The sequence below is a fragment of the Diadema antillarum genome, unplaced genomic scaffold, assembly GCF_040938485.1.
Source record: "Diadema antillarum isolate AM-2024a unplaced genomic scaffold, OU_Dant_1.0 seq00000106_RagTag, whole genome shotgun sequence".
Lineage (NCBI taxonomy): Eukaryota > Metazoa > Echinodermata > Echinoidea > Diadematoida > Diadematidae > Diadema > Diadema antillarum.
This window is the reverse complement of record NW_027271192.1, coordinates 136637-157216: the sequence shown is the minus strand read 5'-3', so window position 1 is coordinate 157216 and position 20580 is coordinate 136637. Positions and strand designations below refer to the sequence as shown.

General features: G+C 38.5%; 1 protein-coding gene across 1 annotated transcript; it reads right to left on the bottom strand.

Annotated features, from left to right (window-relative positions):
• Positions 1-4842: 4842 nt before the first annotated feature.
• On the bottom strand, positions 4843-19170 carry LOC139726959 (monocarboxylate transporter 13-like). Its single transcript, XM_071637946.1, has 7 exons — positions 18918-19170; positions 16197-16493; positions 11686-11806; positions 9216-9471; positions 8298-8523; positions 6304-6447; positions 4843-5123 (listed from the first exon to the last, which is right to left on the bottom strand). The coding sequence occupies exons 1-7, from the start codon at positions 19168-19170 to the stop codon at positions 4843-4845; spliced, it is 1578 nt and encodes a 525-aa protein (XP_071494047.1).
• Positions 19171-20580: the final 1410 nt, after the last annotated feature.

Below are 20580 nucleotides of genomic sequence, written 5' to 3'. Positions count from 1 at the left end.
CCAGCAAATCTAAATTGTAAGTAATCCTATGAGAATCATGCTGCTAATTCTACAAAAAAAAAAAAAAACCAACAGCAATTAAAATAGTGTTAACATAAAGTCGTCTAACTTAATTAGATCGGCATTATCGTGAAATAAGTCCCCAGTCCATTCACTGCCGTTTATTTCGTCAGTGCTGTTGCCCGTTACCCTCTCCCATCGACTTTGTATACGGAGCGAGCGCACGAGCGAGGTGAGTGGTGGCTGATTTCACGATTTGGCCCTTAGATCGATCTAGATCTACTAAGGTTTATCCTTACCATTTTTCCGATTCGTCTGAACTCTGACGTTCGTCGTCGATCACGGGTAGATCTACGGAGTATGAGATAGTTGACGTCCTTCAATTCAGCAGTCCAATGCAATTAATGATATCATATTGAAGTCAATTTTAATACCGGTAGACTCTGCGTACTAACCGTACCCATTATGCATACTGTACATGTACATGGCATATTGAGCATGCAGCCGATGCGCTAGCTCATCTCAGGCGGCGCGCGCGCGCGCGTCAGTACAGTTAGAACGACGATAACGCCTTTTCACTTGTCAGGACGCATTGCAAGCGAAATTACGAGAAAGCGTTATGTGGTTGTGCATGAACGATAACCCCTTTATGCTTCTCGTACCATGCTTTAGGCAAGAGAAGCGAAAGAGCGCATTCACGTTAACCCCTTTTTGCTACCACAAAGACGTGCATACGGCACGTTATCGCCTTTTTCTTTTGGGATTTTTTACAAAATTAGATCGAATTTGACATATCTGTTGATATGAAAATGTAGCTCATGCCATCTGCTTTCGAATGACAAATTTTTATTTTCTTGGAAAATTTGAGCCCGAAGGTGCGCTAACCCCTTTTTCCATTGAGCCGACGAAATGCTGAAAGAAATTATTCAGAGGGGTGAAGGTTCAGGTGCACGCAAGTTTCTTCACTTCACAGTTGCGAGTGTCGCTGACGGGAAAGCAGTAGATGACAAGTTCGAGTCCCATTGGTTCCTCTTTTCCGACATGTTAGTTAATTGTTACAGATCAGCAGTTGCGATCTTAACAAATTTAATTTGTAGAGGGAGACAAAGTGAAGAAACTCGCACCATGCAGAATCAAATGCTTTTTCAAAATAATAATAATAATAATGATAATAACAATAATAATAATAATAATAATAATAATTATTATTATTATTATTATTATCATTATTATTATTTTTATTGTTATTACTGTTGTTATCATAATTACTATTATTATTATTATTAATATTGTTATTATTCTAAATGTTATTATGTGAATGATGATGATTATTATTAGTAGAAGTATGTATATCGCGTCAAATCCACTCTGTAAAAGAGCCTAAAGCGCATAATTATACAATCTTTAATCGACATGCCAATTTTACCACCCTGCTCTATATCAATGTAATTGCTATGCATGCTTTTTGGATATGGATACTATACCCCTCCCCCCATCGTATGCCTGGTTTGATGTCTTCACTAAAAATATCCCCCAAATTGACCAAAAAGTGCTATAAAACTTCACTTCGTATTGAAATCCATTATTCCCCGGAGATTTATCACATTACTCTGTAACGTTCATCTTTTTAATTTCTTTTCCTTTACAAAAAAAATTCTTTCTTCAACTGATACAAAAAAATTACATAAAGAAGGATTTTTATCTAACGCACATCATAATCCCAAAAATATTTTTCCATGAAATCATCTAATGTTTTGATATCGTCTTTGTATCTGTATGCCGATTCCTTACTTTCAGTTATTCTTCTTAACACCACTTTGCTCTCGGTAGTTTTCAACAACTGTTCAAATGAATATTTTCCTTCCTCAAACCATTTCGCTCTTGACCCGACTCTCTTGACGAGAATAACTATGTTAACTGTTCGACGTTACTTTTATTTTCTTCAATTTCATCCAACATGGATTTTGATATGAATTCAGCAGCCAAGACTCTGATGAAAAAATACCAATTCTTCACACAGCAACACACGCTCACATAACCTCACATCGATTTATGATTCAGTAATCTTTTTACTCCAGTCAAATTATAGAACAAACAAAACATGTAACGCTGCTTGAACTGACAGCGTATTCTCCAAAGTTCTTATGCTAATCACAAAACTGGAAAGGAAAGTTACGTCGTGCGACGTTTCGCCAAATCAGCTTCTTCTGGCATCCTTCCAGTGGGAGGATGACCCTAATACATGAGGGAAGCAGGAATGCAAGAATTTCACGCACTGATGCGCCCACGAGTGCGTGAAAGACGGTTCGGTATCTCTTGTATCGCCAGGTCCCATTATGTCCCATGCAAGTATCGTATAGTCTTTTTCTTACGAAATGCAGTCATTTCGTCGACGAAATGGCCGTTTCGTAACAAAATGACCACTTCGTTGACGAAATGGCCATTACGTAACGAAATTAAGTCATTTTAGTACTCCACGAAATGACCACACAACACTTAGCAGGTTGAAACGGAATCCCCCCCCCCCCCCTTGACTATTGACTATGGAGGCTGGATTTCTCCACTCGTTTTCAAATCCATTTTTTTTTTCAGCAAGTCCAGTGGAAGGACCCTAGAAGAAGCTGATTGATAATCGGCAAAACGTCGCACAACGTTAATTTCAATTCCAGTTTTTGTGATTCATAAGAATTTTGGAGTCCAATTACACGTCGGCTGGATGAATAGTAATCTACATGAGAGCATATTGTTAGTAATCAAACGTGAATTGCTTTATTTCAACACAATTGTTCCACTGCAAATTGCACGAAGAACATCCCCATTTATTGCAAATAGGAATTACAAAACTTTTTTTTTAGAGACTCTCTTTGTCATTACAATTTCAATGTGTATGCGTTATACATGTATAGAAACACTGCATTTTATACCTTAATTGATGCGCATAACTTTTTAGACCTGATAATATGTATAAAAGTATGTATCTATCACTACTACCTTTATTGCGATAATGATAATAAAGTTATAGGAATACGGCAGAACGAAGTAGATTCACACTGCCATTACTCCCTACCCGTCACCTCACTTGTATAAAATCAATAGAAATCTCAAGACACGTGTTATGTTCCATTTTAGCAACCTTCTTCCATTCTCTCTCTCTCTCTCTCTCTCTCACACACACACACACACACACACACACACACACACACACACATATGTACATATACAAAATATATATATACTCTCTATATGCATCTATCTTTCTTGACAGTGGAAATCCCTTATTCATATTTCAAAGGAAGGATATTAGTCATTACTAAGGTAATCATGAGTGCCCGTCACTGTCAAGAATGGATGAATAGAAAAATCTTGCCAAAGACCTTCACCTGAGGTTCATCTCGCTGTCATTCACATGTAAACATCACATAGGATTCAAACCACGAGACCCTCGAATACAGTATACAGCAAGCACTACTGACGATAATAGAGCATGTCCGTAGTTGACTTAAAATAATTATGAAAATACGTAAAATTCCGAATTCGATCGTATTTTATATAGACTAACATTGGTTGCTCAGGAGTACCCTCTTTTTTATAATCAATATTATTAAGCTATAGTTGCATGTGCGAGGAGTTACAGCTGTTACTGTAACTAATATAGAGAAGCAATGAAAACTCTTGATCCAAGAGAGAAATATTGAGATGAGCCATGGTCAAGTATACCTCAACTTTCTCGTAACACGCAGCACGTCACGTAACCATGGTAATCATACACAAGCACATAGATCTTTTTGATAAGACCGTCATCTATGGCAGAATTTTTTTTTTAACTTTCTATCATGTTCTACGGCCATCTTGAACTATATTTGGCGTTCTTAACAATATGTGTATTTGTATGGCCCATATCTATCGCCAAAGTGTCATTCGCATGTTGATGAGAAAATCGGGGAATACTGTCCGCATTCACTGTTGATACTGTACGTAAAACTCGTAGGGTTCCCGTACTACCGACACACTTCTACTTAGAGGTGTTACCATAAAGAAGTAGATTTGCAATATCGTACCCATAGTAACACATTCTAAACACTTTCATGAATGTAGATTATCACTGAATTCACCACCGACCTTTTTGCTTAATTCTATGATGAAACTAGAGAAGCACTCTGAGAGCGCAGACCTCCGCCAAGCACGCAAATCATTTTCACCACTGATCTTGTTCTTCCATAGAGATATCAGTGATTTCCACCCATACGGACAATACTTATAGCATTGTGTGCTGAAAGTTGCCTGATTTCCCAATATAGAAGCCTTTGTTACGTCATAAACCCTCAGCTGCACGGCGCGCCTCACCCCGGCAGAAACTAGAGCACGTACCAAAGACGCTCTACTATCTTTGGCACGTACGCAAGCACTTGAGTGCGCGCAGGCAAACCTCAAATACAGTACGCGCAGCCTGAACTCCCAAGTTCATTGACCCTACCTGCCAAAATATCAAAAATCCTTCATAAATTCCCCCAAAATTCTCGGATCAATACCAAAAGTTAATCGTTTGTTACTTGTGTCATTCTCAACCTTTCCTGCAAGTTTCATCCCAATTCGTTTACTACTTTTTGAGGTATTTCGCACACGGACAAACTAACAAAATATAACTAACGAACGAACGAACGAACGAACACACAAACCAATGGTAACGAAAACATAACCTCTACATCTAAACGATATTCAGAAGCAAAGAATTGAGATTGTTTGAAGCATTATTTGGCATGTTTGGCACGTGTTTGGATTTTGTCTAGTTTTTGTGAACATTTATTTTTGTCGGCGTCCTAGTATGTCAAACTTTCAACATTCTCAAACAGTTGTCAGCCAATCTGTCACTAGTAACACTTCCTTAGTCGACGCGTCGTTTTCATCGTCAACGCCAACCGTGTTCGCGGTGGTACGGAGGTCTTGTTTGGTCAGCGACTTCGTCTCTACGTCCTCGTTGTTTAGTGACCCTCTTCCATCAACCCGTCTAGTGCTCCGCCGATGAACGAGGAACGTAATGCCGTAGAAGACCGCAGAGCAGCCCCAGAAGATGGCACAGGTGAGCACAGATACTCTATAGGAGCCAGTGGTGTCGTACGTGATCCCTAGAACAGAGTATAAAGAGGAATTTGTTTTCCGTTTGCTGTACAGTGCGTTCTCGTTATAGCGAACAGTCTCCGAACACGGTTATAACGAAACTTCGGTTACAACGAAGTAAAAATTACGGCCGCAACGTTTTCCTCTCTATGTATTTTTTTTTTTTTTTTGGTTCGGTTATAACGAAATTTCGATATAAAGAAAGAAAATGGCCGGTCCAGAGGACTTCGTTATGACGGGAGTTCACTGTACTTGTAAGTTATCCTTTAAAGGGGTGGTATAGTTTTGGTTGAGATAAAGATTCAGGTTTTAGCTTTTTGCAAGATACAGGTGTACTTAAAAACCACTTATATGGCATTTCAAAGAGCGTACAATTTTAAAAGGGATCCAGAGTTGCAACTGATTGACAAATTGCCCTACATCAACGTAAATAAGCACTATGATCAGTTTTTTAGTAGAAGCCATGATAAAAAATCATGGGCGTATACTCGAGCAGGATTCGAACCTACGACCTCCTGATCACCGGACAGGCGTCATCTCCACTAGACCACCGAGCTTTCGCCCGACAGCAAGTGTTGGTTCTAATCCTTATAGCATGCAGCGGGTACTGCTTAATTATTCAAATTCATGAAATTCTTCCGTCGAGATGTTTTCATTGCAACTGATTCGACAAATTGCCCTACATCGACGTAAATAAGCACTGAATTGATCAGTGTTTTAGTAGTAGCCATGATAAAAAACCATGGGCGTATACCCGTTTGTTCATGCTGTAAGGAATAGAACCAACATTTGCTGTCGGGCGAAAGTTCGGTGGTCTAGTGGAGATGACGCCTGTCCGGTGATCAGGAAGTCATAGGTTCGAATCCTGCTCGAGTATACGCCCATGATTTTTTATCATGGCTACTACTAAAACACTGATCAATTCAGTGCTTATTTACGTCGATGTAGGGCAATTTGTCAATCAGTTGCAATGAAAACGTCTCGACGGAAGAAATCCATGAATTTGAATCCATGAATTTGAATCCAAAGTTTATTTGATGAAAATTGGTTTTTGAATGGCAGTGACAACTACAGAAACAAAGAGATCGCGATAAAAGATGGGACCCACCTTTTTAATTGGACCACTTTGTTCTGCTTTATCTACCTTTTTGTTTTCTCTCAACTGACTTGCCGTATATAGTCACATACCTGGGATTATTGCTGCCAAAATGCTTGCAATGCCCCATGTACAGAAGACTCCGTTGTAAGCTTCCGCCGCAAAGTCTCTTCCAAAGAGTTCAACAGCCATACCCATGGCAAGAGAGAGGAACAAGGCCCTGAGAAATCCCACAGCTGAAAAAAAGAAGAAAATAATGATGATAAAATAGATAAAAAACATAAGCGAGACAACATGAACGGAGGGAGCACTATATAATCACCGTGGTCAATAACTGGATGCTGACTATAATGTGAATAATATGAGCTAATTATCTAGTTGTATGTAAAATCATTAGTCTCTATACTTTTTTTTCCGCATTTTCTGTACCCTGTCGTTCAAGCTGCTCACTCTCATCATAACGTTATACCCGAGAGTCAGACTATTGTGTAACAGCTGAACGAGATTTTCAGGCAATAGAATTGAGAGGATTAAATGGTACCTCCCTTTGGTCCAGGACATGGATGTTTAGACCGGACAACGCCAAGGAAGATGACTGGCAGGAACATCTACAATCTAAGCTACCTCCCCACCCCCATCCCTCCCACGTTTGCCACATCTGATAATATTATACATGGACCCTTCTTGAGGAAGGGGCCATGGTTATAATAATGATCATGATGTTAACTATCGACTCCGGAGGCCTCTTCAGTGTTAACACTGCTCTACCCAGAGGGCCCTGCCATTATTATCACCCCAGCATCGCCAGGTACCAATTTATACATCTTGGTCAAGAGGGACACTATAGGTAAAACATCTTGCCCAGAAGGAGGAACGCGCCGGGCAGGATTCGAACCCAAACCGTTCTTTGTCTACATGTAGAAGTTATTGGCCATGTCCACTAGGCGTATAGACCATAAATTATACACGATACTCCCACAGACATCGACATTAGGGTACAACTACCGGGTGATGATCAAGGTTCGTTAACATCCGAAAATGAACTAAGGCTCGGTACTCCGAAGGTTCGTTATTTCGAAACACACAAGTTCCCTTTACCAAGAGGTACGTTAATCCGAAAATGAAAAAGGGTTCGTTATAATCAATTATTATCCCAACATTCACGACGTTATTCTGAATGTTCGTTATTCTGAAGGTTCGTTAATTTGAAATTGAATAAGATTTGTTAATCCGAAAATCTAAAGACGGTGCGTAGTAGTGAACTTTAGGGATTGGAAACCTTATTTCATTTTCGGATTAACGAACCCTCGATATAACGAACCTTCGGAATAACGAACCTTATTTCATTTTCGGATTAACGAACCTTCGGAATAATGAACTGGCTCAGAAAACAACTACCAACTCGTGCAAGACTCCCAGGAAAAGGGTCTAATTGACTGACGCTAATGACGCTTTCTTGTCGACTGAACTGCTAATCAAAACGATGGCTTCGCTTCATGTCAAACTTGAATGTTTTCAACAAGAAATACCAAAAGGAACCACGAAAGCTTCATCATAGTCGAGTAACAAAAAGAGGAAAAGCATTACATTCAATAAATTTTAAAACAAGTTTTCGGTGACGATGGTCATTTTTAAATGTATGCAATTCAAATGAAGTGATGATTGCTGAATCATAACAATGCTTAAAAATTTGAAGCCAAATATCTCACTAACTAGCAAACTAACTAACTGAATAAATAAATTACTGCATTCTCCTATAATTGCATATTACTAGCTCGATCATGACGACGTCCCTGTTCAAGTATCAAGCTGTACTTACAACATAGATTTTTGTCTATGCATTAAGAAATGATAACGTATACATGCAGCTGATTGAAGCTGTTCAGAATTCAAGCCCTGGCCTTATATAGAGCTTTAGGAGGAATAGGATATCATTCTGTCAAATACAACAACTACAAGGAAGGTGAGGGGAAAATGGAAGATATGATTTTTTATTTATTCATCAAACTAGAAAACTGACATGGGAGTAGGTGGTTATTCATTTCATACATTTTCTTAAAGCATACGTAGCCTGATGCACAATCACCTGTAGCGTAGAGGTAGAGAACGCCGTGGACTGCCGTGACGAGTATGAGTACAGTGAGGATACAGTTGGCCATGGCGATGAACGGGTAAAGACTGGTGATGGGAACGGGGAGCTTGTGGGTAAAGAGCATGACACTGGCACGGCCCACCAGCGCTCCGCCCGCCAGAAAGGAGTGCAGTGTCGCTGTCAGCTGGCTCGAGATGCCGATCGACTTGAGGTAGCTTCCCTGAGGAGGGCATGACGTCATTGGAACCGACAGATAAAGTAACGTCATCGGAACGGGTAGATAAAGTTGGTAGTTTTACAGACATTAATTATGACACTTGACAACGAGCAGTGATAATAAGATTTACTTTCAAAAGAAGGTATAGAGACAGACCTAGGTCCACTTCCTTTGATATCATTGATACTTCAAGGTATGTACGATTTGATACACATTTTTATTCTAATTACCAAAGAATACTTAATACCGACTACGTTTAACGATTTGAAAGGCTGTTCAATTTGCTAATCATCACTTCAGTTCAGTTCACATTTATATTTCATCGTTTATCTATTCATTATCATTACATCACCAACTAAAAGCCTTTATCCTTAATGTTCGATTTGTATTTCGGAACTAAGGTAATTAAAGGGTGTGAGTATAGCAACAAAAATATGTCCAGTATGTTTGCAGATCAGACTGAAGCCCCGTTTTGACAGACCTTACTACGACAACGTCACGACAACGTCAGCAGAACAAACTTCCTCAAGTTGCCCGGACGTTGTCGTGGTAACAGGGCTCTGTTAAAATGGGGCTTTAGAATTTAAGGACCATATTTTCTAAAGAATATGAATGGAAGAGGAGTAAATGGAACACACGCACAAGTGATTAAGAAGTACAATGCACTTATAGTAAGTATGATTTGATATACGTACGAGATTGATGTGGTTGAAAGACAGAGCGGTGAAAGACACGAGACTTGCAACTTGTAGGAACCAGAAGGCAGGTATTGATAAGATTCGGGCACAGCGCTGACAGATGCTTATCGTCGTTTTCTCCAATTCGTCATCGACGTCACCTTTTTCATCCAATAGGCGAGGTTCGACGTCAGAGTCAACGACGGGCGGCTTGCATTTTCCTTCTTCCGATGCCCGGTGAGCTATCCTCCTAGTTAGGTCCCGGGGCGGGGGCCTGCGAGCAGTTGACAGGCAAAAAGGAGAAAAGGGTAACAGTGGATCAAGAGCGGGGAAGTGACTAGATACGGGGCGGGGGCCTGGGAGTAGTTTACTAGCAAAAGGGGAAGAAGGATGACAGTAAGTGAATCAAGAGCACGGGAAGTGACTAAATTTGGACCCCCTATACTCTCGATAATAGTCAATGTTTCTTCATCGATGCTTCTCCTTTTGCCAAGGCGGCGAGAGGACTTTAAGACGAGAGCAAAGAGAGCCATGAAAAAACCAAAGACACACACACACACACACACACAAAGGATGTAAAGAGTAAGAACATGAACAAGAATAGAATCAGCAAAAGTAGGCTTATAGAGGTATGATAGCAGAAGTTGTAATAATGTAAATTTTCAGTTTTTGGAGTATTACAATAGTGGGAAAGAGAACATGAGAGGTAACATATCAATTATAAAGTGGTAGAAAATTAGCACAAAGCATTTCAATGGGAAATTGCCCATTTTGTATACATATAATTATATTTGTATGTTTCTTATTTCCTTTTTTTTTGAGATTCTGAGGCTGCCATCACTATCAAGCATGTGCTTAAAGACGGCATGCTCCTGCATATTTTTTCCTCCTCTTTATTCTGAAACAAGTGTATCCTCGATTCCTTTGATCTCATTGTTATGTTTATACCTTAAAGATTGTGATTATGACACTATGAATGTAATGTTTTTTTTTCCTATTCTGTTGTCAGATACACGTGTTGTCATTTTTCGGTCAATATTTGATTTCCTTAAAGAAAAAATGCAGAAATAAAATCGAACTGAACTGAAAGTATCACAGTTATATAGCAGCAGATATGACGAGAGTAATGAAAGTAGTAGGAGTAGTAGAAAAGTTGCAGTAATGAGTAAATGTGTATGTTGTTGAAAGAGCAAAAGCATTAGTAAGTAAGCAATGATAGTGGTGATGGTACACTGTTGTAGAAGTGTAAAAAAAAATGTAGAAATGCTATAGCACACTTAATTAGCTGTAGCATTAATAGGAACGCAAAATAAAGTCAGTGACAGTATAAGAACAAGATAAGAAAGTGTGGTAGCGAAGGAGGAGTTGCAATGGGAAATATACTTGTGTAGGAACGATAGATTTACCAGCAGTGCTCACAGTGGGTATACTTGCAGTGATATATATTCATATGCTTTGTAACACACGTGACGATGAGTTCACTATAAAAGTGCTATCATCAGTAGCGTTGCGAGGAGGATTCTTCCATTAGGGAAACAGAACTAGCCATTATCATGATAACGTAAGTTTTCCGGGCATTCTTGTTATACGTAGGAATATCATCAGTCGATTTCGTTTTCGTTGTACTTGGTAAGATTACCTAGAGTTGCAACAGATTTCACGTTTACTTATTTTAGTTCACTAGTAAATATGCGCGTACAATTTCGTTTGTTGATCATAAATCTAGTAACTGGGAAACATGAGACCAGTTCAAAATACCAGATGTCTGGAGATTTACAGGCAATGAACAAGCAGTATAATTCCCATACCAAGGAAACACCAGACACATATGATTCATATAAAGTTAGTTGAAATTGTTTTCAGTGTTTTGGCAACTTGCCGTACCTAAGCGGATGTTTTGTTCGCACTGTCAATAATGGAAGAGAGATCGAAGGAGGGGGGGGGGGGAGGGGCCGGGAGGGAGGGAGAGGGTGAGCGGAGGGAGAGACGGGTACTAATTGAAGGAGGAGATAATGATTGAACATTATAGCCATCAGGTACTTCCGAAGTCATGCCCTATAGTAGAACATAGAGGGGCTATAGTTGGGAAGGCAAATGATTGGAAACACGCAGAAAGATACATGTGCTGAAGGAAAGAAAGGGGGAGAGATATAAAGAATTGAGAAATATATATATATATATATATATATATATATATATATATATATGAATATAGTGGGAGAGAGAGAGAGAGGGGGAGGAGAAATTATGGAAATAGGGAGGAATAAAGTGAAGCATAAATAGCATCATACCATGGCCTAATATGCTTCTGTGAAAAGCGAAGAAAGGAGCATATTATGGCAAAAATTGAATAAATCACATCGACAGCCAGCGTGACGATAACCCAAACACAAGATATACGCATATGATAACATTGATAATAATCCATACAAAAAGCAAACAGATAAAACTAATAGCTTTTTCCAATCATCGCATGGGATAAAGATACCTGATAAAAAACACAAGAAGCGTGGCCGCGGTGAGGGTAAACGTGGAGAGTAGGCGGACGGTCCATCGCCACCCCCACGTTTCGGCGGTGATCTGGATCACCGGACTGAAGACCAAGATAGCTGGACAGTAAGATTGTTAAGTGGAATAGATTTAACTTTAAGGAGACTTTAACCCTTACTCTATGACCTCGTATACTCATACACAAAGTAATGAAATAAAATTGCATTAAAACTTCAGAGGAAATAACATGCGAAACAATTATCAATTATTAAGTTACATGGAACACACTGCGCGTTTAGATGGGAAGTCATTAACAAAATTTCCGACAGGGCGGCACTCATTTTTCAGATTCCCGAGGCAAGGAAATCTTTCACACCTTCAATAGAAAATGTGTTATTCCCATAGAGGCTTGTGTTTTCATAGTAGCAGACATACACCATGGAAACGGTGAACATTAATTGAAACCTGGCTGAGTATTATCGGAAAACAAAAGCAAAAAAAAAAAAAAAAAAACCCAAAACAAAACAAACGAGATATGAAACTCGTCTCACTGAAGACGATTTAGGTGATCCGCTGGGGGTCATCAGATATCGGTCACGGGTGATCGACAACGAAAATAATGTTAAAAAGCGACTTGAAGTAATATTGAGAAACATTCGTGAAGTCCGTGGTCATATGCTTTTGTGATATGCAATAAAAACATAGGGTTGTTGCACATTTTCAGGAGCTATGACAAAATAAACAAAGACATGTTTTTTTCACTATATTTGCGGAATTTTAACTTTGACGCCAGTGCATTCCTTTGTTATAGGTTAAAATCGATCGAAAATCAATGGATATTGCTACTTAATGTATCAGGAATCCAAATCAGTCGAAAAAGTGCAGTTTCATGTTGCTTACGCGCTGTGTGCGCGAAAACGTGCGGACGGACGCGCACGCGCGGATTTTTTTGAAACGCTTAAAATTGTCTGAAACTTCGAGAAAACCGGTCGGGAAGTCGTTTTGAGCATTTAAAATTTTTGATGTTCATGATGACCTGGGTAATTAGCATAGTACAGGACGATCAGGCGGGACTTGAACTTTATGTCTACCGAAAATGGTAAAGAAATGGCACTTAGTTATGAAGTTATGATCGATCATTGATAATCAAAAAATGGCGCCTAGATGACGTCACAGATAAGTTATCGTCATGAAAATGTTGCTGTACTGAGATATTGTCATGAAATATGAACACTGAAAATTTCATGCGAATTGGTCAAGCCATTATTGAGATATTTTGTTCACAAAATTCGTCAGAAAGAAATGGGGATATCGAGCAAACACAATAGGTGATACGCCGTTAGCGTATCACCTTAAAACGGACTTAATCCAGGGGCGGATCCAGGAATTCCGTAAAGAGGGGGCGCGTTTAGAAAATTATAGGGGGCGCACGCACCCCTCCCCCATTTTTTTTTTTTTTCCGTATTTCTTTTGCTTCAACAAAAAAATAAAGGGGGGGGGGGGGCGTGCGCCGGTTGCGGTCCTCCCTGGATCCGCCACTGTAATCATGAGCCGGTTACGTAAACCAGTTGCTGTCGAGAAAGATTACCCGCTTGTCGGGTTGACAGTTCATAATTATCTTTGCCTGCTACACCACGTTTCGGTTGGCAACATTCATAGTGGGCGCAGTGGCAGAAAGAATATGCAAACAAAACATTTGTTTTAATCCTTTGGTCTATAGTGTTCCTCTGTCCATATCTGCGTCATTTCTTATCTTGTTGACCATAGCCAATAGCTAAATCGAATAAACAATGATTCTCTCGGAAAATCAGCCTTCAGTTGAACACATTTGAAGGTATCAGTTATAGGACCCCCCCCCCCCTCAAGAAAGAGAACAAAAAATATATTCGAAACAACCCTCATTGGGTTTTACATGTTTAGGGCCGCCACGGTAAACTCTTGTACAAGTTCTTACGTACAATACAGTGTACTCTCTTTATAAAGAACACAGCTATAACGACACTATTGTTAAAACAAAGTAACAATTCAGGTTCATTTTTTTTCCTATATATTTTTTCTATATTTTATTATTCGGCTGTAACGAAATTTGAATATAACGAAAGAAAACCTCCTGTCCCAAGGAATCGATTCTAACGGGAGTAGTTTGTAACACCTACACACTGTACATTATCTCCACAGAACATAATCATCATCCACCCCTTGGCTTGTTTCATCATTTTGTGCACTGCCTGTTACACGGTCTATGAATAGGTGGATGAAGCAAAATAATGTGACATAAAAACAAGCAAACCAAGAACAACCTTCTAGCACCTCAGTGACACATTTAGGAGGTTGTTAACTCGTGAGGATCTAACTATGTTTCATACATTTCAGAGCAAATAACAAAAAATGACAATATCAACAGAAAATCCTTGAAAATTGAATAACAGAGGCTCCATTTTGGCTTCTTGGAACAGCTGCATGTTCCCATTTTGATTAAACTAGTATAGTTTTGGTTGAGATGGGGATTTAGGTTTTAACTTTTTGCCAGATGATTACAAATCATTTATATGAAATATTAAAGAGCAATACAATTCTAAGAGGAATTAAATGTTTATTTGATGAAAATCAGTTTTGAAATGGCTAAGATATTCAGAACTAAAGTACAGAAAAGTGGTCCCAATAAAAGGTTGGACCAATTTTTTCGGACCTCTGTGTTTTTAGAATGTCTCAGCCATTTCAAAACTAATCTTCATCAAATCAACTTTGAATTCCTCTTAGAACTGTATGTTCTTTAAAATTTCATGTAAGTGAGTTCCAATCATCTCGCAAAATGTTACAACCTGCAGAATCATCATCTCAACCACAACTATATGACCCCTTCAGATTACAGTCCGTACACGAAGTCTCCTACCAGACTAAGCCAAAACATAATCTTTGCTCTTATTGGAAAAGGTAAATGAATGGAAAAATTTCCTGCGTATCGGGTTCCTGCCTGTGATACCAATGTTGAAGATAATGTCTGGTACTAGCAGTAGAATCTTATACTCATCGAATTATACATGATGCTTTGACCTCGTATAGTTACTTCGAATTGAGATACCCCATGTTACGATTATCAACTACGAAAACGTAAATATTCGCGATTTACTTAACTGACTGTACAACATGGACATTTCCCATAGTATTCCGACAATAAGAGTGCCTTTTCCCGCAATACAAATCTGCGTTCGAATTTTGTAGTGCATTGCACATTATACCCGTTGACTTGACTGTATTTTTATACCGAGGTTGGGATATTTCTTTCTAGGTCTTCCTAAGATTTATTAATGTTCACTGAGGTTTACTGCTCATATTACCTTTGTTAGAGAACAATCATACCCCTTCCTCCCATTTTCTAGAGTTATCCACATTACTTAAACAACCATGACAACCCTCAGGTAATAAACGTACGTAATCAATGTAAAATTTAATGGACTGGAATTAATACGCAAGGCATGGTGTGGGAAAAACGTTCAAAACATTTGTATATGCCTAAACATTTCAAAGATACATTGATTTTACAATCAGTGTTATGTAGATTTTTTGTTCAACTTCTAGCAGGTATACTGTAACAATGTAATGTAATCATATGTAAAATATGAAACTAATTGTATCGATGTTTTAATTCTCTATCATCGGAGCATAGTCTTGAAAGCTCTCTATAAATGCTTCATTGGACAGTCCCACATCAAATGTAAAGTAGATTCAGCGGCATTAAGGCAAAATGTACTTCTGTCAGAAAAGAATACGCCGGCTTATGTTGTGTTCATTTTTTGATGAAAAATTATGTAACCTTTTGGATAAGGAACATTCAAATGAAACAGTGTATAAAAGTCATGACGGCTAACATCCCAAAGCTTCATTTCCTGCGAAAAAATTGAAAGCTGAACGAGGGTAGAATTATAAGTTGCAGGAGTGTATTTTCACACTCCAGACCACTTTCTCATAATCAAATCATATATCACTTATGTATTCCTCTGGAAACAAGATTTGTTTTATTCTTTTCCATCTTAGCGCCTTTCAAGATATGTTTCTATTTGCCTGTCATCTTCACTGCCTTCGCTAATCGTCTTTAAGAGTGAGCGATAAATCCTGACAGGACAAAAAAAAAAATCGAGAGGAGATTAGGCTTGACGTGGTAGCACGATACCAGTGATAACATCGGAGTATGAGGTGCAATATTTGCACGTCATACGTAAGTGAGGATATCTCATGACGTTACATTTGCCGATGTCTCATTATGTAACATTTGCTGAGATAACATCGACTTATACAGCTGTTATTATCGATTTCCTCTTAATCAATATTCGGTTTATTTTCGACAACCATGAAAGTGTCCTTTGTTTTTCCCAATTGTACGGCTTCATGGTCGTTTGTTTCTTTTCTTGCTTTTTTTTTTTTTTTGCTTTTTGTTTATTTGTTTTTGCATGCTTGCCTTACTTGCATAATGTCATTGGCCGGTAGGTCATGGACATGTTTCATACTCACACGTCTCGAATGTGAAGCCCATGGAGGACACTGGCCCAGCACAATGTCCCTGGTCGAAATAGCACGTGACGTACACACAACCAGCTACAAAGTGGATCACGCTGCACCCGCCGAATATCACGCTGTAGGTGATGTACATTTGCCACACCTGGGTGCAAAAGCTGGTTGCTAGGAGACCGAGAGCCCCGAGTGCGCATGAGCCAGCTAACGTGGCGCGGTAACCAATTTTCCTCAACAGTACAGTGGAGAGTGGCGAGCATACGCTGAAGAGAATCCAGGGAATCGTTCCCATCCAATCTGTGTACCGGAAGTAGCCACAGAGAGGTGGAGTCATATAGTATAGTGAAGAAAAATCATATGGAAAAGGCAGTGAGATACATTTCTATAGATGATTCTCCTGACGATACCATAATAACGATGATGATGATTCAATTCAATCATAGTTTATTTCCAATCAACGAAAATCAAAAACATAGTACAATGTATACATGTCATTAAATGATATTGTTCAAACGCTTGCAAAAGATTCATGTAATATACGAGACAAATTATAGAACAACATATATGTACAATAATAAAGAGGAACACTGTACAAATACTACGTGGGCGAGCGGAAAATAAATTCGATCATGGAAAATAGTGATCCACTAAAAAGCAAAGCTTGTCGGACGTGGATCGCTAGATAAATAATGAGTGAATGATATACTATTCTATAACAATATACATGTAGTTATTTTGAGATACACAGGTCGGGAAAAAAATATAGAATACCAATGCTATAGTGCCCGGACACTGTTCATTGAACCACGTGTACCGGGGAAATATGACAAGGACAATACATTCGTACACACATTCAATTACCCACACGCATATACACTGTTGGACGCGAGACAGTACCGAGAGGAGAGAAGACGGTAACAATATACAAGTCTACGAAGAACAATAGACGGGAAAGGAAAAGGAGAGAAGAAAGAAGAGAGGTCTGCACACAGAACACGCCAAGTGCTGCGACATCAGGACAGGTGAAAGCTCAAACATAAATTATAGCAATTTAAATTATCTAAGATTATAAGTAGAAAGTAAATGTTTTCTGAGTTTATATTTAAATGTGACAAATTTGGGGGAATCTTTTAAACTATTATCTAAATTATTCCAAAGTCTGGGTCCGGTATAAAGAAATGTATTTTGGGCATGTGCGGTTCTCATTAACGGAAGATGGAATTCGTCGGATCGTCGCGTGGGATAGTTATGAACATGACTGTTTCGATGAAATAAATCGTGGAATATCTTAGGTAAAAAGGTACTATTGTAATTAAACATAAACTGACCAAGTTGAAACACATACAAATCATTTACTTTTAATATTTTATGGTCAGAAAACAAAGCATCTGTATGTTCTCGGGTATGTAAATTAAAAACAATTCTAAGCGCTTTCTTTTGCAATAAAAGAAGTTTATCAAGTAACATCTGATATGTATTACCCCAAGCAAGAATCCCGTAGTTTAAATAAGGGAGTATCAAACTAGAATAAAGAGTTAATAATGCAGATGAAGGAAGATAATATTTCAATCTATTCATTACGCCAATGTTACGTGAAATAATTTTACATATGTTATCAATATGATTCCTCCATGAAAGCTTGTTATCAACGCAAACACCAAGAAATTTAAAAGAAGAAACTTCTTCTAAGGGAGTAGTATCAAATGTTATATTGCCTGGGAGGCTATCTAAAGAATTACTAAAAAGCATAACTTTTGTTTTTTGAATATTTAATGACAATTTGTTTGCGTATATCCATTGTATAACCTTTATCAATTCTTCATTGACTGTTCTTATTAAGATATTTGGGTCAGGGTGGGGAAAAAAAAGATTAGAGTCATCCGCGAATAATATGAATGATAGTTTCTCCGAGGATCTATGAAAATCATTAATATAAATAATGAATAACAATGGGCCTAATAAACTCCCTTGTGGAACACCAAGCAGTGATGATAAGAATGATAAAATGAAAATACACACAAAATAATAATAATCATGATATTGATAATAATAATGATAATAATGACAATAAGAATAATGCTAATAATATTAATGATAATGATAATAATAGCTAATTTTTATATAGCGCATTTTACACTTGTTAAGTATTTCAATGACTATAACATAAGTGGATACATTACTTCCAGCCAACACTGATAGTGCTCACTCTCCACTCCCTGGGGAGCATTCCAGCCAGTCGCAGCCATTTTACAGGCGCTCACATAAGTATACTGATCGACTAACGTTAACTTTCTCATCCTATACCGGGTACCCATTTACAATCCTGGGAGGAGAGCAGCAATGTGGACAAGGTGCCTTGCTGAAGGGCGAACGTTTCGGGCTTTGCGTGGGCTCGAAAACCCACGGTGACGATGACATAGCATGAAAAAAAAAAACCCGACAAAGACTGAGCAGATGAAACGGGAGAAGAAGCAGATGGAAAGACTGGAGTACAGGATGATGATCATCACCATTACAATTAATCTAACTGTAATATTTCTTCCTTTCGAAATGAAATGCCGGGGAAATTTTATTCGGCAGATCACTAAAACTTAGCTGTCCATGAGAGGTTAGTAGAAATATCCAAAGAAGTCCAAAGTTGCTTTTGTCTGGTTTTGTTTTACTTTTAGATAAAATGAAAGGAAGAATTAAGTCGAATTATCAATGACGAAGAACACTTACTTAGTGCAAAGACACTTGCGTTTAGATCCTCCTCCAGGTAAATGAAAAGGAGAGAGAAATCGCCGACGACGCCAAAGGTGAAGGCACCACTTATGGCCCACATCGCCGTGGTGATCCACCGGAAGTATTGTGGGTTGTTCCAGAGGTCACTCGCGGTCGCTCTTTTCTTTCCCGCGTCCATTTTGTCTCTCCTCTCGTTTTGACAGGGTCGCAAGCGTTTCCAGGCGCTGCTCACAGTTTTGCAGTTCGTCATTTTTGAAGACTGTTGAAAATATACTGCCGTGCCCTAGATAGCTATAGTGTAGCTCAACCGAACCAATGTGAGACTAGGGGATAATAATTGAGGTATACCACAACAACAGTTCACGTCGCAGATATCTAAATTCACACCAGACTGTTGCGTTCATCAAGAAACGGAAGTATCAACTAACCCTCAATATTAACCTGTACATGATGATGCAAACCCACGCCAGTTCTCCGAAGGGTCTCGTCAAGTGCATTATTTTTTAACGAAGAAACCCGCTTGATAAGTTGATGTCACCTGATCACCATTGCCCCCGCCGAGGTTGATCAACTTTGCCAAGTTCCTGTCACATCACCACACCAAAAGCACACCCTCTTCTGCCTTTCCGCACCATCTGAATATTCGTCATCTGAATATCAAGGGAGAATACAGGAATGCCACAAATTTAATTGTGAAAGTTTACACTTCGTACTATGCCGTATAATTCAACATTCAACTCTCATTTAATTTTCAGCAAGCATTCGAAAGTACTACGGGATATTGTAATTGCATAATCGGACATTGTATGTGACATCACTATACAGAGAGGTATACAGGAAATAATATGCTATCTTACACAACATTCTTCTTTAGTTAAAAACAACACTGTTTAATTATACATTGTTGAAAAAATATGATAATGGTATAGAAAATAATATTTGTAAAATTTTGCTCCCTTTCAGAAACTAATTTCGTTGAAAGTTAAGGTCTTTGAATAAATTGAGCTGGCTGAGATATTTTGAGGCTTGCAAGGATTGTGTATAATCCAGAAATTATGAGGGTCTGTTCATCCTAAACTCACATCAGTTGGTTAACGTTATTTTGTTGCATTGTGGATAATGTAGAATGACTTAGAAAAACATACAATCACGGATGAAAACATAACTATAGACAATATGCAACGAGAGATACATATCATGTAAAAAAAAACATACAAGCAATCCAAAAAAAAAAAAAAAAAGAAGAAGAAGAAGAAGAAGAAATAGACCGGTTTTGTAAGGTATTCAGATTTTATGCGTGCTTTGTTCACACAAATTGCCCCAAACAACCAGAAAGCTTGCCGGAGGCTTGCCCTACCTATAGCCAGCTGATAGCAATGCCCGACTACATAGCTATATCACCGGCTTGATTCGCGTTATAAGAACATGACAATCTACTTGAATATTCAAGATTCAATCACAGCTATTGTCAGATCGTAGTGAAGCTGCAATTAAATCGCGGCTTCTTTGGAATGACACGTTGAATCTATAAGGACATATTGAGATCACCTAATATCATTGGTGTGCATACACTCAGAATGAATGAAACTGCCTTGTATTTTTCCTTCATTAAAAAACAGAAACAAATTGCTGGACGTCTATTAAGAATTCAATCACATAA